General features: G+C 46.4%; 1 protein-coding gene and 1 long non-coding RNA gene across 5 annotated transcripts in view; one reads left to right on the forward strand and one right to left on the reverse strand.

Moving 5' to 3' along the window:
• LOC135375679 (spatacsin-like) overlaps positions 1 to 24,958 on the forward strand; it is a 504,414-nt gene that overhangs the window by 323,932 nt on the left and 155,524 nt on the right. For all 3 annotated transcript variants that reach the window (XM_064608337.1, XM_064608338.1, XM_064608339.1), the window contains 4 exons: positions 3,993 to 4,179; positions 8,654 to 8,728; positions 9,663 to 9,793; positions 16,459 to 16,635. In XM_064608337.1, coding sequence (XP_064464407.1) covers positions 3,993 to 4,179; positions 8,654 to 8,728; positions 9,663 to 9,793; positions 16,459 to 16,635 — 570 coding nt within the window. The remainder of the gene's footprint in view (positions 1 to 3,992; positions 4,180 to 8,653; positions 8,729 to 9,662; positions 9,794 to 16,458; positions 16,636 to 24,958) is intronic.
• Positions 1,689 to 8,203, reverse strand: LOC135375681 (uncharacterized). 2 transcript variants are annotated; one of them, XR_010417336.1, is made up of 4 exons: positions 8,108 to 8,203; positions 2,720 to 2,946; positions 2,073 to 2,196; positions 1,689 to 1,752 (listed from the first exon to the last, which is right to left on the reverse strand). It is a non-coding gene; the product is annotated as an uncharacterized LOC135375681 (long non-coding RNA). The 2 variants fall into 2 exon arrangements; XR_010417337.1 differs by having other exon boundaries at positions 1,704 to 1,740.

Genomic DNA, 24,958 nt, shown 5'->3' on the forward strand with positions numbered 1-24,958 from the left:
ACCCTGTTTATTCTCTCCAAGATGTCAAACAAAAGGAGAAAACAAGAGCGAGGTTACAGGGTCACACCAAGTGGCTTCGAGAAAAACAACAAGCCCGTTTTGCGCTCTGGTACATTGTTCTGATAAGTGGTTCGTGCACAAATAACCACAATGTAGCTGAATTAAGTAACAGCAAGTCATCGAGTATTACCGGAAAAATTACGGCACCTTTGATCCAAGAGAACGAATTTCAGAAATTCCTACCTAAACACTGATGGACGTCATGTTTTGTGCACTTGAGCTCTTGCGTTATGTGCTCTGATTTCAATTTCCCATTTGAACCGAGAACTGGTTTCCCTGCGGAGCATAAATGTTTTTTTACGGTTTTCGTTCCGTTCCTGTTCGCCCAAAATAACGGTTTTTATCGGTTTTCGGTTCCGGTTTTCGTTTGACTACGGAACCCTGGTCAGAATTATCGCAGAAATTTAGTGCAAAGTACGCCGCAGAAAACAAGCGTGCGCAACGATGGTGGACAGCTGTACCAGCCTGTGACCTCGTGCTGGCGCTACAGAGTCCGCGCTCGCTGATTGGTTCAGAGAAATGTCTGCTACTCGGCTATCGTCTGCTCCTTGGCTGTTCGGGGGTCTGAAAAAGCATTGCTCCTGGCTCGGTTATAATTCAGCCGCTCCTTCTATCCCCAATTCACCGGGGGAACTAGCAAGACTGGTTTACAGCGGCAATGGGCTGTGCTCTGAAAATGGCATAATTTCTTTTCGTTCTCGACAGGGTTTGCATTTATCCGCCATTTCCGAATACATAGAAACTGATACATTCAGAGTATTTGAAATGGACAAATGAAACGTGGAGAACACAGCTTCAACAAAAGCTGTGTTCTCCACGTACGCGGCTAGACATGCACCTGTGCCCCAGTTTTTCACCACCAAATCTTTTGAACCCCAATTCTCCGAATGTCTCATTTACCCGTACACTTTCTCTTTCCTGATTCTTATGTGACGGTTGCTCACGTGATGTATTGTATTACTGTCTGGCTGTTTTCTGTTTACTTGGTTCTGGAAACCTGTTTTATTGTATCTGTTCTCTTGGGTTATATATACTTGTGTCGCATTTAGTGTCTAACCTGAAGAAGTGCAGTCTCTTGCACGAAAGTTCTTGTTCAAATAAATCTTAGTTGTTCCTAACCGTTTTTCATGGTACGAAAGACTAACGCAGCTTTCGTGGCACCACGAACGGGGATGAGCCGTCGTTCTCATCCGCCTGGGGTATGTATCTGAACAGGATGCCATCCTCGCCCAGCAGATAGGAGTCGTACCGTCTGTCAGTCGTTCCGGTGCCTGCAGAGTCCTGCTCAGCTAACCATTGAGACACCCGCTGACAAAGGCCGTTGCCTCTCTGAGCGTCTAGGAGCTGGTCACGACCGTGCCTCAAGACGAAGATGCGCCTCGATGCCTTCCTTTTCCCCCTCCAGTAGAGGCGCACGGGATAGCGCGTCTGCTACCACGTTCGTTGAGCCCCGCCTGTACTCCACGTTGAGGGAGTAGCCTTGTAGCGTCAGGGCTCACCTGGAGAGACGTCCAGATGGGTTGTGGAGCCGTTGCAGCCGAAAAAGTGCCTAGTGGTCAGTCTGGACAGTGAAGGTACTGCCGTCCAGGTAAAGGTGGAACTTCCTGAAAGCGAAGATGACAGCCAAGCACTCCTTTTCGGCGACGGAGTGGTCCCGCTCTGTCGGATGCAGCGTGGGACCTGCAAAAGCAACTTGACAAAGAATGGCGTCATGCTCCTGCAAGAGAACTTCGCCAACACCATAATCGCTAGCATCTGTTTTAACACCAAATGGTTTGTTCATTTCGGCCAGATAAAGCCTAGCCGTATCAGCAATTGCTTGTGAGAGAGCTCGAAATGATCGTTCCTGCTCTTCTCCCCAATTCCAGCGCGTGTCCTTGCGCAACAACTGGTTAAGCGGCTGCGCTAACTCGGCACAATTAGACATGAACTGTCTGTAAAAACCAACCATAACAAGGAAGCTCTGCAAGGCTCTGACGTTACCGGGAACCGGAAACTCAATGAGATGGTACCTCCGTCCACCACAAAGCCGAGAAGGCCGATCCTGGACGATGCCTGCTGCAACTTGCGGTGGTTGATCGTTATTTCCGCTTCTTTTATCCTTGCAAGGACGATTGACACGTGTTCCAAGTGTTCCTGAAAATGTATAGAAAACACTACGGCATCATCCATGTATGCCATTGCGAAATCGTACTTCTCATCTCCCAACACTGTATCCATCAACCGCTAGAAACTGCGGGTGAATTAGACAGACCGAAAGACATCCGTACAAACTCAGTCAAACCCCTATGACATGTAAAGGCTGTTTTCGGAACAACCTCCGGGACAACTTGGATTTGCAAGAATCCTCTACGAAAATCAAGTGTTGTAAACGCCGTTGCATTGCCCAGGGAATACATGATTGACTCAATGGACGGGAAGGGGTAAGAGTCTCTTACAGTTACTGTATTAAGTCGACTTGCCGTACCATCCCGTTTCGGAGTCAGAACAACAGGAAAGGCCCAAGGGCTCTGGGACCTTTGAACTGCACCAGTTTCGAGCATTTCGTCAAGAGCAGCGTCTAATAAGGCACGCTTACGCTCACTCAATGGTTTCGGATTACAACGCCAGGGTCTCGCGTTACCGGTGTCTATGCTATGCTGTAACACGGACGACCTACCCGGTTTTTCCGTAAGATTTTGTCAAACTTCTGCAGTACTTGTTCAAGCTGACGGCGCTGCTCCTCAGGACCATGGAATGACCCCTAGACAATCGGCGGCCCGGACGTTTCAACGGCCGCTGCCTCCGCTTGCTGTGCTGTGCAGTAGTCCCGTGCTGCGGCGAAGCGAAAAAATCCCGACGAGCCGCGTAAACATATCCTCCATTGGGCAGGTCCAGCGCCAACTTCTGCCGGATGATGAAGATGACAGTATGGGATATATCCTTTGTTATTGTTGTTTGCACTTTTCGCTTGCTGTGTCTCCCTTGTCGATAGAACGGACGGACGGGCGTGCTGACGCCCCACGTTGGGCGCCTGTTGCAGAAACCTGAGTTTCCACAACCTCGGTGCGTCAGCCCGTCTGTTCCGTCGCCAAGGAGGACACAGCAAACGAAAAGTGCAAACAACAATAACAAAGGGTTTATTCCACACCGTCAGTACGGAACAGCATCCGCCTCAATCCTTGCCAACAGAAAGAACGCCCCGATCCCCCTGTGCCGCGTGTTTTTATCAGCCATTGTCTTTCCCCGCCCCCTCTTATTAGGTAGGCAGGAACCTGCTAGCAGCAATGATTGTGGTACCCGAACGAAATGTGGAAATATCACTAATCTTTCTAATGTAGCCGCGGTCATTACCAAACAGGACAATGACAAGCTCACTCATAATAAGGTTGAGAATTCGGTGGAAGTTTACTTTATTGATAATTCTTTCTCGTCAAAAGCGTCTTTGTTCGCGGCGTATTAAATAATGCCATGGCCAACGTTTCGTAGTTAAACTACAAAAAAATTAATTTAACTGCTTTGTTCAAGTTACGTTTCCACAAGTACTTGCAATTACCAGTCAACTAGATTAAAAGCCGTTTAACTGGTAGATCATCTACATGTAGTTAAACTACTGCCCATCAATGCGAATCAGTGTCTTTATTGTTAGAGATAAAACGAGAAAAAATGGGGCGAGCTGGTAGTGATTTCCGTACTTGAAACCCTGAGCCTGGGGAAATATCGATGACCACGACAAAACCCGAGATTTTGTCTAATTTCCCCCAAGGGTTTGAAGCGTGGAGGATTACTATTTGCACAGGATGAATAACAGCAAAAATAACAATAAAATGATTATAATAATTTACACAATGGTCTACCCGTGGATTGGTCTTGCCGACGTTTTGCTGAAGAGTAACAAGAGCGAACGGTCGGGATGACATCACTATTGAAATGTCGGTGAAATTTACTTGCAGGTTTTGGATGCGGTAATGCAGTTCGAGGAGAGCTGCTTGCGAGAACACCTGAGCAAAGCACTACTAGAAGTGAGTAGCCTACGGAACACGGATGACTCTGGAAACGTTCCCTCGAGGAACCTTAGGGCTTCCCTCTATTCACGAATTGGCCTTCAATCTGTTGAACGACTCAGCCCGGTGTCAGCTGGTAAGTTGTTATGCAGAAGAAACCCTACAATAACTTGAAGGTTAATATGCACCCTAAAGAACAAAAACAAGCTATTCGAGCCGCGCTTTTATACGTAAGAATCGCGTGGTAGTTATATACCAAAGCTGTTTGCCTGTGGGCATGCTGCTTGGTTGCAAATGCGAGGCTTTTCGTCACGCGACAAACATGTCAATGAGCGTTCTATACAGGGTGTTTCCTTTTATCTGCAACAAATTTTCATAAAAAGGGGAGTTTCCTTAGGGCGGTTTTACTTTTGGCATTCGATTTCTCGACGGGGCTGCTACTAGGAATCCAATTTTTTCCTCAGTTGGGGGACTAATTTACAGAGATATTTTAATCAACTTTGTAATTAGTGACATTAGGGAGCACATTGCAATATCGATATCAAAGCCTGATCACCACATGATCCGCTCGAACCACTGATGAAGCACTAAACTAATGTCAGCGCGTGCTATAGACCCAAGTATTTCACCTCGGCCGTCCGCTGGAAACAGAAAGTGATCACAAAAAGAGCGACGGCGACGTCGATATCCCCACCCTCAGAAAAAACGTCATGCGCGATGTTGGCAAACCCTTAACGTGGCATGGTTCAAGATCTTTGTTTTCTTTTTCCTTCGTTTCGTTTTTTCATGTGTTCGCAGTCGCTTGCCGTATCAGTCATCTCATTCTGCCGGACATAGCTCTTGCCCTTCCCCTGTACGATAAGCGCTGATATGTGGCGGTGATGCGCAAAGTTTTTTGCAAGCAAAAAAGAAAAACAAAAGTAAACAGAGATCGTGAAACCTTACGTTTTTCTGTGGCGGTAAGTGAGGACGAAGATATCGACGTCACCGTCGCTCTTTTGGCAATCACTTTCTGTTTCCAGCGGACGGCCGAGGTGAAATACTCAGCATATACTATAGCACGCGCTCAGACTACTTTAGTGCTTCATCAATGGTTCGAGCGTATCATGTGGTGATCAGGCTTTACTATTGTAATTGCAATGTGCTCCCTAAAGTCAATAATTAAAAATTGATTAAAATATATCTGTTAATCAGTTCCCTAATTAAGCAAAAAATTGGTTTCCTAGTAGCAGCCCTGTCGAGTAATCCAATGCCAAAAGTAAAACCGCCCTAAGGGAACTCCCCTTTTTATGAACATTTGTTGCAGGTAAAAGGAAACACCCTGTATTCCCATGTGTGTGGGGACGAGCGTACCTGGTATCTCCTCGCTCCTATCGTTTGCGGGAACGATAGCCTCGAGATCGCGGCACACCATTTCGCGTGGCTTCGGTCCATCGTCAACACGTGGTCCCGTATGACGCTTTCAAATGAAGTTGTTTCCCACGTGTTTCCCTTCTTCTACAGACTGAGACAGTCTTGTTCCCAGACGTCTCAGACGTGCGTCAAGCACGTGAATGGGTGGAGCCAAGCTAAACGGTAGCCAACAACGGACTTTGTTGTAGTTTTGGGCTGTCTGGAGAGCAAGAGTGGGGGCTCAGCGATACCACAAGTGGCAAGTGCTGAGGCCCAGACACACGTACGACAAAACGTGCGAGGTTATTTGTAACGGCGATACGTACAACACTGTGAGAAAAGGAGTCCTCGGAGCTTCAACAAAGTGCGGGAAATTGGGAGACATTTTTCGGCGATATCCTACAAATTCTTCTAATCATCCGTTCAACAACAGGTACAGGAACGACATCGGAACCTCAGCTCACGCATCAAGAGGAAAGCACACTAGGTTGACATGGGGAATTTCGGAGTTTAATTCAAGAAATTAAAATTACATCAATTGAAATGAAATAAAAATGGTACCACTATGTGGCACTGTTCCTGGCACAAAAAAATCCCTTGACCGCATGTCTCTCCGTTACCTACGTTATTAACTTGAATTTCTATCATGGTTTGTGGACCACCCTGTACGCTACCGCGCTCTGTTCAGACGTTTTGCCCCGGTGTCGCTTGAATGTGCCTTATGGCCGTCATTTTCTTCATAAAGTTGGAAGAGCCGGCTCATCGAATTGTTCGCTTTGTACAACGGTGGGGGGTAAGTGAGCATATTATAATGGACTGCGCTAGGTATGCATCGCAGAGCAACACTGAAAGCTACACTTGATAGACTAGGCAGCAGGGTCTTCGATATAGTGAAGGTGTTGGGACTTTAGGCACAGAATAACGAGGGATGCTGCCTCGGCGGCACTTGTGAAATTTGTTCAGAGCTGTGGGAGGGTTACATCCTTCTAGGAGTATGTGTGCATGATCTTGGGATAGTCGTGCACAGTGGACATCTGAATAGCATCTTGCGAGTAGAGCACCTGAGAATACATGTTAGGAGCAGCAGAACACGTCGGGAGACGAGTTCAATTTCTCATATTTTTTCCTTACAAACAAACAAACCATGTATGTCTTAGGTATGGCAGACCACTTACTTTCGGTCTCTGAGCTAACAGACCATGAGATAGTAGTAATATTCAGTGACGGTAAGTGCCACGCCTATCACGGGAGTAAGTACGTGTTCAGCGCCATGAAGGAAACGGAATTTACAGTTTGGATGCCATGATATTGCCGGACACCCAAAGAGCTGCAGGAGTACACACAAATGGTACCCAGGGATCCTTTCATGTAACCAGATGATGAACTGGCAAGCAGATGAGCAAGTAGATGCACCTCGTGTAAGACATTCGACCGGGAATCAGATTTGCCGTGAACTACTTAAGCCAATTTAAGAAGAACACACACACACACACACACACGCACGCACGCACGCGCGCGCGCACACACACACACACACACACACACACACACACACACACACACACACACACACACACACACACACACACACACACACACACACACACACATGGCTCATTCTTCGCCGTTATGGCGGTATTTAAGAAGAACTTGACCATGCATCATTGGAGAATGTCTAAGCGAGTTCTTCGTTACCTACAAGTATCGACAGATGCTGCGTTAACGTACACTGCATGTGGAGAACCACTGGTTGGATACTCAGTCGCCAGTTGGAATGAAGCAGATACAGGAAGATCAAGGAAGTGCATATGTTTTCACATTATCTGGAGGAGCGGTTAGCTGGAAGTCGATTAAACAACCGACAGTAGCACTTTGAACAAGTGAACTTAACGTTAAAAGTTAACGTTAAAAGTTACGTTAAAAGTTTGTCGCACTAATAGAAGCTATGAGAGAAGGATGGTGGATGAAAACTTTCACAGCCGAGCTTGATTTCAAGGGATACGGGACCGAAGCAATGATACTGAAATGCAACGACCACTCAGCAATGAAGATGTTAAATAGTCCAGTATAACATCAACGTTCCAAGCTCATCCACATAAAGCACATGTACGTGTCAGAAACGAACTTGAGAACCAAGAGTTTATTGTACACTATTTGCGAATAGAAAAACATGATTATTATTATGATTGCCGACGGATTGATCAAGCCCGTATCTAGGGGAAAGAACGTGTTTTGTGGGAAGGGACATTGAACGATAGGGAGTTTTACGAAATCGTAAGCGCCCTCCGATTCCGACTCCGTATCGCTGTCAGTCAATCAGATATCATCGACGTGATGTCACCCACTCCAAAGGAATCTGGCAATTGGCTTATCATGTTTTCAGAAACGTTATCGTTAAATTTCTACGTTTTCCTAAAACTCGCTAATGATTGTTTGACGCGAGTGGGAGTGTGTTGGAAAATCACGCGTCAAGCACATCTACGAGCACATCATATATCGTATACTTTGGTTTTTGACTGTACCTAATGAACATGTACTTCGAATAGCAACTTCTTCTTTCGTTTGGTTAAGCGCGATGATGATCATTAAAATCCGGCGTCATACAGAGCGTGAGCGTTGACAACTTTCTTGGTCGCCATTCTATGGAGCCGGGTGATGTTCTTTTGACTTACCGCAGGGCAGTATCACGAGGCGTTGAATCTGCAACACATCTATTTGGTTGACTGCAGACAAGTAAAAGTCCTGGTCTTATGTGCACCTAGCGGCTGATAAGGGCTTGTTCACTGTGATGTGCAGCCCATATGGCCGAAGCAGTGGTGGCGTTCAACATATGCGGATAACACTCGTTATTCTTTGCACTTTTTTATTTTTATTTTCGATCCAATGAAAGATTTACAGAACAAAATCTGACGTAATATGTGCGTAACCTTAAACAAAATGATGGCGAACAGTCGCAGCGCATCGGCTTTTTTGCTGTGTATGAACCAAGCGGAAAGTGATACGGCTTACTCTTGATCGGGTATTTGTTGCCGTGTATGAGGGAAGCGTACAAATGATGTGATCAAGTAGTTGCTCTCTTGAAAGCACCTACGCAGGGATACGTTCTTTGACTAGCAAGTAGTTGGGTCATCTGCTACTCTCCGCCACCATTATGCTGTGATTAGAATTTTGCCTTCTCATTTAATGGCATGTAAATGTGTGAATTACATCACCCACAGAGTCTCTGTCAGAAGCAGATGCCGCATCTGTCTACAGTAATGATAGTACGGAGGCTGCTGTTCTCGAAGAGCCAGGTATGTGCTCACGATTAATATGTTAGGATGGGGGAATTGTTGAAATTTACAGAACAAACCGACGGCCGCCACATTGTTGAGCAGAACATTTTCAAAGCATGCAAAATAGTACTTGACAACCAAACTACGCGATGGGCAAACTGGGCAGAATGCAGACAGAGTCAAGCACGTGAAGCTAACGGGAGGCTGCCGAGGAAACAAGAAACCTCATGCTGGGATGAATGAAGGTCTGTATTAAGGCGTTAGGAAGTGTCGAAAAAGGTACAGAATATTGAGAGGAGTAAAAATTGGGACTAGGGACAGATATATGCACAAAAATACCAGTGCGGCGCCCAATCGTGGTGTGCAAGAGAACTTTCGGTCTCACGGGTCAGAAACCCCTCAATTGCCAGTCCGCGACATCATCTCATCCGCCGCTCTCCTTTTTTTTCATGCCTGTATTTCGCTGTGTGTACGCAGACATATACTGCGATTTCTTGTTCAGATGTGCCTTCAGATAACTATCTATTCCGTAATGCGCGAATATATTATTTATCTTCAATTATTGATACATTGGAGATTTAACTCGATTTGTGCGCGGTCCGTGGATTAGTTTTGCCATCATGAGGACTCTCGATATAGCTTGTGACAATATCGGAGCACATGTGTAATGTCCAACGTGGATGACAAAGTATCTAAGCAACATGTACAAGGTCACCAAATTGCCCTCAGCCGTACCTAGCATGAGACACCGGAAGCAACTGGTTCACAGAGGTCGGTGAATTTATGCATTCGCATGTATTTTGCGAGTAATAAGAGACAGCGTCTTGCTGAGATAGGTTAGGTAAAACTATTATGCATGGAAACTGTTTTCACAGGCAGGCAGTGACGTGATAGGTCATGATTGCGGATCATTCATGAATCCGTTGAGCATGAAGGATTTCGCACATTTCAGTTGCAGTGTACTCGAAAGAGCTTGTGTCGCTGTTGTTGGAGGGTCGCAGCGATTGGTCCTGGGAGCACCTGCTACGAGCTGCCGTACAAATCTGGAGTCCCATCCCCTGTGTCATTGCAGCCTGCTGCAGTGTGAGTTTTCCTTTTGATGTTGCTTGCTCATACGAGTTATAGAACACCTGATCACAGTTCTTGATATTCATATGGAAAGCGGGTACATTATATGGTGTCGTGCTTTTCTACACAGTCTGTTTACGTGCATTCTGCGGAGATCAGAGGCTTGTTTTCTCCTTTAACGGTCATATGTATCCATATGAATATGGCGAAATTAAAAGCGCTAAAAACGGACCAAGACACGGACACACAGATAGCGCAATATTTGTGTCCGTGTCTCCTTCTTGTTTTAGTGCTTTTAATTTCGCCAGGTCGCACCAACATGGCCAGTTTGGTGCTTTACATATGAATATGGTTGAGAACGCAAATAAACAGGGACGTATGTATGTTCTTTACCATGTTCATGTTCAGCGCTATCCAATACGCTCTTCACCTTCTAGCATTTTATGTAGCCATATGCCGAACATTTGCATGGAAGCATTTTGTAGTAGCAGAAGTGCTCAAACTTGATACAGATAGCATTATTTCTATAAATTTGATGTGGAAATCTGTTCTAATTGTCGAAATATTACACTGAATCTCCGTGTTCCAGGGACGGCTAGCCGAAGACACTAACTAAGATGGCATACATAACCAACATATAACCATCAGTTTCGACTATGACGTCACATTCTGGCACAACCGCGTGTCGCCAAGCCTCTGTAGTCTATGTATTACAGAGTTCGGGGTAACTCGTTACTATAACTAAGTTCCTTTTTTTGATAACCTGTAACTTAACTCGGTACTTTTGCGCCGTGGTAACTTTCAGAGGAACTCGTTTCTTTTTCAAGCAACTTTGCCAGAGTAACTTAAGCTAAGTTCCAAGTAACTTCTAGTTCGCTTTTAAATAACTTCCACTTATTTTCTTGCTTTCTCTCCGGTTCTTTCATGGCATTTTATGCCATAAAACGCGATGTTCAGTCAAGGACATTATTCTATTCAGGAAGTGAGAACTGCTCCCTTTAAATGAAGCTGAACCATTGTGCGCCCACTGGAATAAGATGCAAAGCGTTCGAATTATTAGACATAAACGAAAACGATATAAACGTGTTGCACTCCTCCGCAGGCAATTCAAGGTCGAACTCAACTGCTCACGCGTGCTGCACCTGTGTAGTGCTATTTTGTGTCTGAAGTAACTTGGAAGTAACTTGTTCTTTTTAAAAGTAACTCCGTAACTGCGACTTACATTTCAGGTTGAAGAACTTCGTTATTAAGTTAGTTACATTTTTCACACGGTAACTTAACTCGTAACGAGTTCTTCTTGACGGGTAACTTTTCGATCTATGATGTATTCTACCGCTACGTATACCTGTACACCCGGTGGTGATGGTTCATGCTGTCGAGACTGTGAGTTTCACATGTTCAAAAGGTCTTCCAGAAAAGTAAAGCCCTGTGCGGATGAGCTTTTTGACATCCGCATCCGACTCGCGAAGTTGGGCATGTCATCCGCATCCAACCTGCAAAATCCGCGTCTCTCACTGGACGCAGAGATGGTTCAGTTTCTGGGTTTGATATATCTATCCAGTTTTCCAGGAAATAAACTTTATTTCCAGTCGGCACGAAACACCGCAGAAAGAAGGAAGGATAACAAAAACTGCTGTCACCGAACTTGGTCCACACGGGCGACTTCCTCTCTCCTGTTGTGACGGTGAAGACACCGGAGTGGCGCAGCGTTTGTAGCGAGGGCATACCCTGAGCGTTCAGGATGCCAGCAAAGGATATACGACAGCAAACACAGATTTCCACGAAAGAATGCGCTGTACCAAGCACATATCTTTGCAACAAACGTAGTAGATAGTTTATTTCGAGTTCAACGCAAGACCAGCGCCGAAACCGCTACTCTACTCGAGACGTCAGAGGTTTCTCTCTAAGTCGCGCGAGTGGCATGCGTTCACCTTGTAGTTAGTGTTCGGTGCCTAGTGCGAAGAAAATTGGTGGCAAAATCTCCCGGCACATTTAGGTCAGGGTTGCTACCGTCAAATTCGCCGTGTGAGGCCTGGCATTGTCATGAAGAGGAATTAACCTTCCGGACAATATCTCGGGCCTTTTCTTGCGAATTGAATTTCGCACGGCAGCCTTTATTAACGGTGAGTAGCATTGGGCACTAATCGTGACTCCTTGCTCCAAGAAGTCCACATGGATGACACCCCGCATGTCCCGCAAGACAGTTCCCATGGACTTCCCAGCAGACGGCTGCACCTTGCTTTTCTTTGGCGGCTGGGAAGCCTTATTTTGCCATTCCATGCTGCTGATTTTTGTCTGTGGGGTGAAATGATCATCCAAATGGCATCCAAGTTTCATCATATGGATGTGATGATTGATTACAAAAATTCGTCCCCCTCGGACTGAAACCAGGTCAGCAGCGGCTCAAAGACAGAGCCTGCCATGCGCACTCCCTTCTGGCTACAAGTGAGGTGTCGGGGAACCCATCTTGCTCACACTTTATGGAACAGGAAGTGCTCGTCAATGATTGTATACACACTGTCGACACTAATATTACGCTGGGCTGCAATGTCCCAAACTGTTACTCGCCGGTCCTCGAGGATGACTTGCTTAATTCCTGCAATGTTTACTGGCGTGAGTGCAGTCGGCCGAATGTGTCCATGTGGTTCATTCTTCACCATATCCCGTCCTTCGCCAAACTGCATGCACCATTCGTGCGCACTATTACCCTTGACATCGTTTTTCCCCCATACTCTGCCTGTAATATTTGCAACATTACAGATGGTTCAACGTTCACCTTCACAAGCAACTTGGTTACGCTTCGCTGTTCTACAGCTACAGACACGCTGCTCTCCGCCATGATAGCTGCCGCTGCTGCATGTTCAATTATATTTACGTACTAATTTTTCTCGAGCAAAATTTTCGGTCAGCCTTCTATGTGTGCACATAGATATTCACAAAAGACTCTCCAGTTCGAACGTCAAGTTTCTCCTGTAGCCCATGATGGGCGTAGTCTATCATGCGAGATGTACATTGAGAAGTGATCACTGTACCTCTGGTATCCAAACACAGGTGTCAAGCCGTGTTTGCAGAGCAGCACGAAATATACAACACGAGAGTGGCGAAAGCAACAGGAGTAGGAGAGACCGGGGAGAGTTGTCACATTTTTCACTTCTGACTTTGCAATGACGAAAGTGCGTTCGTCAGAGTGATGAAACCAGCTGCATTTTCTCGAGATTCTTTATTGTGGAGGTGCACCGAATGAAATCCTATTCGAGGTGCGTATAGGAAACGAACTCACCGAGCAGAGAAGAACTTATCTTAAAGGAGTTAAGAACTTGTATCTGAAGGTATTTAGTTACGGGTGTAATAGGTGTGATATTGTTCTTCTACGCTTCGTAATTCTATTTACAATTTATTGTTCGGTAGTTCTCCTTCATAACGTGTGCAGCGTTAACACAAAAATGCATTTTTTTCGGATACGGGTGAGTAGACGTACCGCCAGCTCTATCCCTTGTTACGTCATTTGAATAATTGTAGCACCCAATCAGATGCCAACGCGGAGGTACACATAATATATTATAATTGAGGGTTTACGTCGCGAGACAACTGAGATCTCTACACATTACGTTCTGCTCTACACTCTTAAAAATGAACTTCACCACATAGTACGCTGCTTCCTAGCAAACCATCATCCTGAATGACAACGTTCCCGTCCCTGATTTGTTGAAAACGGGAGACGGAGCCTATTTAGTATCAATTATGCCGTACATAATGGCTACGTAACAGGTTCCACCTCCCCTTATCAACAAATCACGGACTACAACATTGTTATTCTGGATGATGGTTGGCTAGGAGTTTGCTATATGTGCTGAAGATACGAACCTATCGGATTCATATATGCAAAAATTGTCACAGCTAACAAGTTAAAATCGCCGTTTGGAGCCGACACAGTCGGCGCACTAGCTTGGTAAAGTTCATAGCCTCTTTAAGCCTTCCATTTTATATTGCAACATCTGTCGTAGGTATACAGTATTCATGCAAGCTATCCATTACTAGCTGGTAGACCTGCATTCTAAAAGTAGAAGACGGCACTAAATTATTACACTATCTCTAAGATGTACTAAAAAGCTACTGAAGCACTTTCTGGCGGATATAGTTTGCGCTGTCTGTGGCTCTACCAGTTGAAGCACTTGACAACTTGTCCCACCCTGAATGAGACAACTGACCCCTATGACACCCACAATGACTTTAACTCCGCAATTGAGTTAACTGTGAAGCGTACTAGCTCCGCTGGAGATTCGTGAAAATATTTCGTAAAGTTGAGTAAACATTACGAACGCGTGCATTCTTTAGTTTTAGAGTGTGTCGTGCAAAATTTGAAAATTGCAACAACGGAAGATTTTACTTACTCGTGACAGAAACAAGTCTTGTGCTATGTGCACCTTGCCATACTTTCCATGACAATGAAAGTTTCTTCAGTGAGTGGTTGCTCGTGCCTCTACTAAACACCGGGAAAATGGTTCAGCTGTTCTGCTTCGCTTTAAGTAGCGAGTGTGACAACTGACCCGTGTGACAACTCTCCCCGGTCTCCCTTACCTTTTACTTATTTACATGCTGTATAAAAAAGTACCCTGGGCTCTCACTGTCAGACGTTCCTCCTTACGAGAAGAAATTAATATAATGCTTAGCAGGTTGCGAACGTTCTCACGGCGTGTACAGGAAGCGGAGGAACCTTACACAGGACCTAGTGCTTGGCACTGAGCACCGAAATTGTTTATAGCACAAATGTCTTAATGCAAGAACGCACCTTTAGAGCATATATAGCTCGGTTTTTTCCCGGCTGATTCCATGGATTTTATAAAAGGAGATGTTTCCCTAACAGCTGCATTCGAGGCTGCTTGTTGCCAGCAAATGCCAATGTTGGTGTTGACTGAGTTCACTTTTTGTAATTGAATGGCGCTCTGCAATAATGATTTGAGCTTTGAAGGTGTGGCGGCCCTTGGACGATGACCAAGACGTGCCTCTGCTGGCGCGCGCCACTGCGCCTGCCAGCCAGTTCTACCGGCGTGAGGCCACGATGATCTGCCCGCTGGGACATTCCATCATCGCCGGTCAGGACTCATGTAGAGGGACACCACCTCCTCTACATTTGGTGACCCGAACAAAGAACACCATGTTCGGCGCAATTCTGCCCAGTACCATCTCAAATTTCCACAAGATCGCATTCGAAGCCATCTCCGAAGGTACGATGCATCATTCTCCCGAGGAATCGCTAGGCGACGACGTCAATTCACCGCGGTTCACTCAACGTACTTCATCGCAATGCCCGGGTGCTCAACACCATGGCTCTACCCAGCTTACGTCAACATGGTCTCGCACTCTGCGTCACGTCGTCACACACTCCTCGATGGCACTCCTCGGGCTTCCACCAGCGACACCTTCCCTAGCATCACACTACCCATACCGGTCGCGGTATGTCGCTGGCGACTACACTGCCCCATCCGCATCGCCATGCCAGTCCCAAGAACCCTGCACGCCTTGCCTTCCCACCAGGCTTTGATATAGGATGCTGGCAGCCCACCCAATTGCGGTCAAGAGGCACCGGGACCAACGTCCACAGGGGACACGCACGGAGGCCACAGTGACTTTTACTCCCGGTCTCCCCGTGCTTCACGATGGTCCTTCCCGGCACTCTTCTTGGCGACAACACTACGACCTCAACGCTCACGAACCGGTCGCGCTTCTGTCGCACCACTGTCTTGATCACTTCGGCCTACCTTCCTGCACTCCCCTTCGGCCTGCCCCTGGAACCCGTACGGACAGCCCTCGTCCGCATCACAGTCAGCAGCACAAGCAAAAGACGCCAACCCCAGCCGTCCCTTGTCCACGTGCTGTCGTCATTCTTCCCGTCTTGGTATCGACGCGGACTTCAATCGCAAGAACCGCCCGCGTCTGAGGTGGGAGTGATGTGGCGGCCCGTGGACGACGATGAAGACGTGCCTCTGCTGGCGTGCGCCACTGCGCCTGCCAGCCAGTTCTACCGGCGCTGTCCTAGGGTGAGGCCACGATCAACTGCCCGCTGGGGGACGTTCTATCATCGCCGGTCAGGACTCATGTAGAGGGACACCACCTCCTCTACAAAGGATTGGACGGACTGGAGTTTACTTCACAAATTTTCTAATGCAGTAGTGTACAATAAAAAAAAAGTGCGATTTAGGTGCACATCGAGGCACTCGGTCCCAAAATTGGATTTGTGTAGTTCGCAGAGAGAGTACTCAGATGTGGTAGGTAAGAAAGTGACGAACTAAAACGAAAAATATAGCTTCTAGTGAACATGAGACAATTGATGTTCTGAGACTGGAACACATAGAAAGGACAATTACATACATAGCTCCAGTGTGTTCCAGCCTCAGAACATCCATTGTGTCATGTTCAACTGATGCAGCTTGCGTCGATCCCGTCGTATGAATGTGTGTATGAGTGAGAAAAATGTGGGTTCGAGTCCTACAGCTGGCTAACCTTTTCAGTGACTTTCATCTTTCATCCTAGTGAACGCTTGGACATCCAGGATATCTTCTGTTCTTCAATTGAAAGGAGTACCCAGTCTGAACAGTTCAAACGCTCCGCAATGTTCGACAGCACTTATGCATAGACTTTAAAAATAACTATCGGAACTGATGAAATTTTTGACTGTGCAGGATGCGCCCCTTGTGAGCTGCTTCGCGCTCTGGTTGGTAACAAGTGGACGCCGAAGAAGCATGGAACTACTGTCCTTCAAAGAACACACATTACGTGACTTACTGAGAACCATGGAAGATGCTTTGCTGGAAGGAAGGCTGAATAATTTGCTGCTGGGACTGCACGTCTTCCAACCTGTACGTGAATTTTGTTTATTGTCACCACTTGTAGGAAGCAAGTATTTGTCGTGTTTCACGGCAAGCCATGTTTACTAAGTATTGTGTATCGATTTGTAATTATTAATTAACTAAGTATTCTACATTTAAGTAGTTTCTAGACCTGGGGTCTCCAACACGCGGCCCGCGAGCCTCCGTTGTGCGGTCCGCGGGGCTCCTGGAACGAAAGCAAGAGAGAAAACAAAACAAAACAACAGGAAGGTAAAGACGATAAAACTTAATCGCAGTGAGAGAGCGAGAAAGAGAGAGAAAAGAAGCTAGTAGACGCTGCGGGCAATCGTGGGCATGCGGAAAGCCCTTTAGTTCTTGGATAACGTCGAATCACAACATCCAGAGACCCACTTAATATAATACACCTCACATGGGAGCTCTCTTCACTACAATACAGCGACCACCCAACGCTTCCTCGGGAGGACCGAGCAGTCGAAGGTCGTCCTATAGTTTCGGAATTCGCAGGCGTCAAAGCGCCTCTTACATAATCACGTGTCGAACTATCAAGCCTCTGGTTAACGTCGGTGTGCGCTCTGCAGTGTTTTCCATGTCCTTGCGACCGACCACAAAAAAAGCACAAGGAGTATGGCCTGTTAAGCCACACCTGAAGCAGACGGTAGAGGAGGAGAAGCTTACCTTCCAAGTGCATTGGGTGGTAAAATATCTGCTCGCGGATACAAACAACGACCCGGAATGTCAGGTGTGCCAAAAAACTGTTGCTGTTCCGAAAAAGTACAATCTTTGACGTCATTACGAAGCGCTTCACAGAGGACAGTACGCGGGATTTACTGGAAATATCCGTGAAGAAAAGGTGATGCGGCTCAAATTGGCAGCCACAAGACAAAAGGACATTTTTCGTAAGGTTAACAGACTAAGTCAGGTCGAAGTTTAAGCAACCTTCGCCCTGTCACAGTTTATCGCAAAAGCGTCCAAACCCTTCACAGAAAGTCCTTTTATTTTATCAAGAACTGTCTCATTCATGCAGCTGAGATTGTGTGCCCAACCGCAAAAGATTCTTTTGAGAAGGTTAGCCTTTCTGCAAATACTGTGGCTAGCCGTGTTCAGGACATGGGTGCAGATTTGGAAATGCAGCCAGCCGCGCGATATTTCGAAGAATTTTTGTGCATATTCCTTAGCACTTGATGAATCCGGGGATATAAATGATATTGCTCAGTGCGTGGTGTTCACCCGCGGTGTCGCACACGACTTGTACACATACGAGGAACTGTTTGGTCTGCTTCCTGTGAAAGGGGCAACGACAGGGAGTGACCTGTAGAGCGCGGTAAAGGCAGCAGAGAAGCAGCAGGTCTTAAGTGGGAGAATCTCGCGTCAATAGTGACTGATGGAGCCCCTTCAATGGTTGGTCGCAATCAAGGTTTGGTAGCCCGTCTTAAAGAAACGCTTGCAGAGGAAGGCGTGCCCACGAAACTTCCAGCAATAGACCACGAAACTTCCAGCAAATGTTGGTAAACAAATGACGTCAGAGTATTCGACAGCGCCACCAATTTGGTAGAGTTGAACTACGCTGGAAGCTAGGGGCGAACAAGGTCGCGCCCGAAAGCCACAGTCTTGAGGGGATTACCTTCAGTCCTACTTTTCTTTCAACAGGAGGCAGCGAACAAGTGCCCATTCGCGAAACCCAGCCCTCCCCTTCTAGTTCGTTTCGGTTTCAGTCTGCCTACCAACGTCATGACGATGTTTCTCGGGTAGAGATCACTGTATTCTCTGTACCCTACATCAAGAGGCATTGTGCTATTGCGTAGTTAAGTTTAAGCATGTCATGGACGTTGTCGTCAAGACCATTAACTTCATTCGGTCGAGAGGCTGAATCATCGGCTGTTTGCTGATTTCCTTCAAAACTGCGATGCCACGCCACGTACAAAGACCTGCTTTATCATACAGAGGTCAGGTGGCTCAACAGGGTGGAAGTACTTCAACGTTTCTTCGATCTTAGAGATGAAATCAAGGAATTTTTCTCAACAAGGAGAAAGAGTGCCCCGAAATGGCTGATCCCGAATGGTTGCGTGACCTGGCATTTCTCGTCGACATACCTAACCACCTGGACATTCTGAATATGGGCCTGCAGGGGAAAGCTCGCTTGATCACAGATATATACGACAGCGTCAAAGGTTTTGTGAGGAAGTTGGAACTTTGAGAGTAACAGCTAACGTCGAAGGATCTCTTCCACTTTCTTCGTCTAAAAGCCGTTGACTGCAAGAACGAGGAAACGCTTCGCTCATACTCGTCGGCAGTGTCGGCACTGCGGCGTGAGTTCATGTGAAGGTTTCATGACTTTGAGATCATCGAGGCGATGTTTAACCTATTCGCTGACACCTTTTCATTTCTTTCTGAAGACGTTAAGCCCGAGCTCCAAATGGAACTAATAGATATCCTGTGCAATTCCACATTGCAACAAAAGTTTGACGAATTGGGCGCTTCCGAGTTCTACAAATATATAGATGGGAAATCGTTTCGCTGCCTGATATTTGACGTCAGCCGTGTTCTGTCGATGTTATGAAGCACATACGTATGAGGGCAGTTCTTTCCAATGATGAATGTCAACAAAACTAAGCTGAGGTCCCAGCTGTCTGATAACCATCTTCGAGCCCAGTTGAGAATTGCCACTGCGGTCAACCTACATGTGGACCTCAGGAATCTGGTGAGGACGAAGAGGCCTCAAATGTCGTCAGTGCATCATTATCAGCGCGTCCTCCTGTAACCTTGTTCGCATTTAGTTTATTCCGAGGTGCATAACCGCCTGCCGCTGGCTGTATTAAAGTCGATATTGTCTGTTCTACTGCGTATTTCGTTCGGGCTTCTCTTCTAGATGATAGGATCGTAGCCAACGGCATCCATGTGTCGCCTGGAGAACGAGTTTTGTGAACAGTTACCGCTACGCCACACGGCCTCGGCCACGCCGTCTCCCAAATCAGAGGCATTTTTTGGGTACGTTCACTATCTGCGGCCCGCCGTGGTGTAGGCCTCGCCAATGCGGCTCACGACTCAATTTGAGTTGGAGACCCCTGCTCTTGACAATGACACTGGTCGGTACAATGTAGACTCTAGTCAATGAGGTGATTGTTTATACAGGAGAGAAAGCAGACATCACCAACCATGTGTGATGGTGTAAAACAAAGTCCTGGGCTATTCCACGCCAGATGCTCCAAAGTGGGCGCTCGACCACCACTGATTTTTTCAAAAAAATTATGCAGGTAGAAGACTCACGTGGAACTGTAGTTCTGAATTAGAGTCACTAAATGGGGAGCGGAGTAGCGACACTGAGCTATGCCGGCGAGCGCGTCCTCCATCTGGAGCCGGGCGCGCCTGCGCCGCATAGCGAAGGAACGCCGACCTCCCCCTTCTCCGCTGAAGAACAGCACGCAGTCGAGCCAGTGTAGCTGCGTTGCTTGGCGGAATGCAGAGTTAATATAGCAGAATGGGCCCGCGAAATCGGTTTTGGATGGAGGGGACCTAAAATGGACGGCGCGCCCTGGGAGTTCTTGGAAGGAGAAATCACGTGACACCGCGGATACCGAACGCCGGCTTCGGCGCGGAAAAGGAATGCGATACTCTGTACTCTATTTAGTGACTCTATTCTGAAAAACACAGCTGAAAATACACTCTTTAATTTTTAGAGGCCTAAATAGGTACGATAAGTCAGAAAAGTACACCTGACCTTTTTGCCATTTATTCGTCCGCGTCCCGCGCGTGATGTGGCAAGATGACGCATGTGATGACGCTGTTGTGGAAAGGTGTAATACCACCCACAGTGTACGTTATGCAAAGTGGGTTTCTTCCTCACCTCTAATAGCGTGCCAAAACAGCGTCATTTCCCTTCTGTTTGACAGTTTTTAATTACTTTCGGTGGCAACTCAGGAGCGAAGCCACGAAACACATCTCGTCAGGATGCTGCATTAATCCACCGCATGCGCCTCGATGTGGCCTTTACAGCTCAGTGGCGTTACCGCTTGAGACAAATTGATTCTCCCACCTGTTGCCACTGTGGTGCTCTTGAGGATCTGGAGCACATTCTTCTTCATTGCCCTCACTACGAACCTTCCCGAATCACACTCTCCGAGTCTCTCCGTCAGCTGGACTCTGGCCCTTTCTCCCTACCGAAATTGCTTGGTCCCTGGCCCAATCCAGCCCAGCAACGCTCTGCGCTCAAAGCTCTTCTGACATTTCTGGACACCATCGGACTTCGATCGTTATTGTAAAGGGGCTCGTTATTTTATTCCCCCCATTCCACCAAGCACTGGGGTAGAGTATCGCCTGTTGCGATGAAACTCCCCACTCTCCAAGACCGAAAATAAAGTTGTTGTTTGTTGTTCAGGAGCGAAGTATTGATTGCCCCTCATTAAGTGGGGTTCCAGGTATGCCCTTAAAAAGTTTCATGTTTGTGCGGGCAGTACATCGCGCGTTAGCGGAGCTCGAAAATGTAAAATTTGCAGTTTTCATAACTTTCAACGGCCATTTTCGGGATGGGGCGGTCCATGTTAAAATAAGTTCAAGGTGATGTTCCATAAACAAAACACTCCACTACATAATGCTAAAATATTGGTAAACTAATTTTTGAAAGGTCTGAGAAAACTTATTTATTTCTGAACCACCCTTTGCGTTCTGCGGATACGTTGAAGTCCGTTGTCTAAGCATATTCTGCAGTGAAACCATGCAGCAGCTAAGTGGCGGTACGTTGAAATAACTGCCAATGTCATGATTTCCTCCCTTTTTCGTTACTTTTCTATATTTCTCCCTAAGAGTGGCTTGCGTTCCCACGTGTTCCCTCTGTTGCAGATACGCACCAGGTGTAGAAGCTAGCGGTAATACCACAGAATCGTTCATTTCGTCGAAGTATCAGAGACGCGTCGGTACTCGATCTTGTGATAACCAGGAAGTGAACGGGGAGCGAGCTTCTCGCGCCTCCTGGTCCTAACTTTATTTTTCTCGTATATACATGTAGCGAAGAAGAAAATACGCAGAGTAAATGTTATAAACAGAAGACATATCAACGCGCAAAGTAATATTTCAACACAGTCCCACTCGCGTTGAATGTCATAAAGTCACGAGCAGACAGTCAAAAAGTTAAAAGACCAAGCCACAACCCTTTGAACACAGCAAGTTCTTCTGTTTCGGTACCGCCTTGGTGAGCCCATCTGCAATCATGTCTTCCGTCGGCAGGTACTGGATCACGAAATTTTGGTTTTCGACTTGTTCTCTGATATAGAGGTATTTTAAACCGATATGCTTTGATCGTTGCTGCTGTACGGGATTTTCCATGATCTTGATTGCTGACTGGTTATCGCACATCAGCAGCATTCCTCTGTCGCCGTATTTCTCGAAATTAAGTTCTTTCAAGAAAGTCTTCAACCAGGTATCTTCCTTCATGGCTTCTGTTAGCGCGACGTACTCTGCCTCGCTAGTTGAGAGCGCCACCGTTGGTTGCTTAACAGACTTCCAGCTTATTGCTCCTTGCGACATTGAAAAAACGCTCCTTGACTTCCCTGTACTGGCTTCAATCGAGCTTGCGTCAGAGAATCCGACGATTGGCTTTCCGCATGCAGTGTATGTTATTGTTGCATTTTGTGACCCTTTTAAGTAACACAGTACTCGTTTTGCCATCCTCCAGTGCTGTACTGTGTAATTCTTGTTATACTGGCTCAAGTAATTAACGTCAAATGCGAAGTCGGGTGCCCTGTACTAAGTACATGAAGCTTCCGATCAGACATTGGTAAGGTAGCTGACCTTGCGTTCCAGTTGCCGCAGTTCCTTGTTCATCATCTTCCTTGACCTGGCTCGGCTCCATGGGTGTACTGATTGGCTTACAATCGTCCATTTTGAAGTGTCGCAATTTTTCTTGAGTGTACTTGTTCTGACTAATTTTAACCTTCCGTTGTTCCTCGTCCCGATTTACCTCCAATCCAAGAATGTACCTCGGTTCGCCCAGGTCCTTCAATTCATTTTTTTTCTTGAGAGCATTGATGGCATTCTCCATTGCCAGTCGACTGGTGGCTACCATTAACATGTCGTCAACGTAGACCCCTAGGATAACCGTCTCGGTTCCTCTCGTGTGAACAAAAACGCACCTGTTTCTAGACGCTTGTACCCTTGTTCTTGAAGTATAGCATCCAGGGTCTTGTACCATGTCCGTCCAGATTGCTTTAACCCGTACAAAGCCTTATTCAGCCTACATACTTGATTAGCGTTCTCGCAAAATCCTGGTGGTTGTTTCATGTAGACGACTTCTTCTAATATTCCATGTAGGTCTGCGGTTTTCACGTCTAGCTGCCGCATCACCATGTTTTCCTCACTACAATACCACATTATCAGACGATAATACAATTTCATAAGATATATATCTCCTCCACGGAAAATGCGTACCACAATTCAGGGGTTAAAATTGAGTTGGTATTTGCTGCCGTGAATGAAATAAGGTTAAATGAGCATGTTTCGCATCAGCACTCCGGTGATGTGATTGACCCAAGCCATTTTAGAGAACCTACTGCAGCGGGAAAAAAACCCATTTGGAGCAACAAAGCGGTGCTTTCGAGCAGCTATGCTACATCATCATGCGCACTATATATATATACTTTATTTCTAATGTACTTTCAAAAGAGTGACGTACATGTGGTCACCGAAGCCGAAGGCCAACTCTGTTGGGCTGTATCTTTTGCGTCTAGCGCAAATCCTTTAGTTTCGGATGAGTTATCTTTTAATAACAAAAGGCCCGAGCAGCGCGAGGTGTGTGATGACAAAGTGGTGTACCACATTCTCTCGCTGACTGGACCGAACTGGATGTCTGACTGATGCTCCCTCGATAGTGTTGAAGCCACACGCACAGACTGTCCACAGCATAAAACCTCAACAAACTCCTTGTAGCGATTATCATGTGCTGCAATCAGTTGATGTAGGCTACGTGTAAAGACAAAATTTAGACCAGTATTCATAACAGCAACAGAGCGGTGTCAAAATTAGAAAATTCCAGGTGGAGTACAGTAAACAATTGAATATAGATAATTGCGGATAATTTCTCATTAGCCATTTTGTGCCGATAATTTGAAGTTAGTGCCAAATATAAACCACTTGTTAAAGAAAATGCCAAAGCTAGCTTACTGGTGAGGCCTGGCGCAGATTCGTTATATTTTGCGAAAATATAGTAGGATGTAACAGGGTTGGCCGTATGGTGCAATTGACGAAGCAATCACATCACTGGACTGCAGCCTGCCGTACCTATACAGGATGTTTCACCTAACGTGATAAAAAATTCTAACTCGCGACGTACTCGTCGAAGGATTGTGGGACTTACCCTCTGGAAACTTTTGCCACCATTCAGGGAGGCTTTGGACAATTTTTAATTGTGGTAAGTGTAAATTGTGTAAGTTTTTTCAATTGAGCTTTGAAAATTGGCAAGCAAACCTCATTTTTTTTCCCCACAGAAATATGAAGTCCTCTGCCGATATCCGCAGACCCAACAGAAACTATGCACAGTATCCCAACAGAAATAGCCGACATTAGTAAAATTTCCGCTTTAGCTCCCCTGGCATGATTGTCGCAAAGAAGAGCGCATGGAAGATGCTGGGAGAGGAGGATGTGTTCCCGCCTCTTGCTTTACCTTTCTTTCTCCTGCTTTGACCTCGATGCTGGTGACAACGGTCTTATCACAAAGAAAACAAAACAACCCTCTTATCACAAAGAAGGCAAAACAAATGAAGGCGGGGACACTTCCTCTTCGGGACCCACATTTCGCACGTTTCCGTGGAAAGTTTCACTACAAGTTTGCATTTCACAGTGAACAATAACTTAGTTAACACATTACCATAAAACGCGGAAAACATTGCCCTTGTTTGACGTTGATGTTAACGATGGCCGCAGGTGTGTCTGCGACAACGTTTGAAAACGGTGTATAGTTGTTTGTACCCCGAACTGAAAGAGCTTGTCTAAACCGTTCTCAGAGTATTTCTTGTGGGGGAAAGAAACCGGAGACACCGAAGACGACCGTCAGCTGAGGATACCAAATTCGTTTTAATTTCAAACCGAAAGAAGAAACTGAACGAGCGCCTTGCGTAAGGCGCGCTTCTTTTCCCCAAGGTTCTTCCTCATCATTTCCTTGCAACACCCTCCCCGGCCTCGACTTTTTGCAGGTTGACTTCGAGGCGACTGAGGCTTTGAATAGGCCGCAGAATTGATGAACCGTTGGGTAGGTAGAGAGAGCAGGCCCGGATGACACCGTCTCGACCACGGATTATCTTCGCCACACGTGCGAGCTTCCAAAATAAGGGACGGGCATTGACATCTC

Source organism: Ornithodoros turicata, unplaced genomic scaffold, assembly GCF_037126465.1.
Source record: "Ornithodoros turicata isolate Travis unplaced genomic scaffold, ASM3712646v1 ctg00000915.1, whole genome shotgun sequence".
Classification (NCBI taxonomy): domain Eukaryota; kingdom Metazoa; phylum Arthropoda; class Arachnida; order Ixodida; family Argasidae; genus Ornithodoros; species Ornithodoros turicata.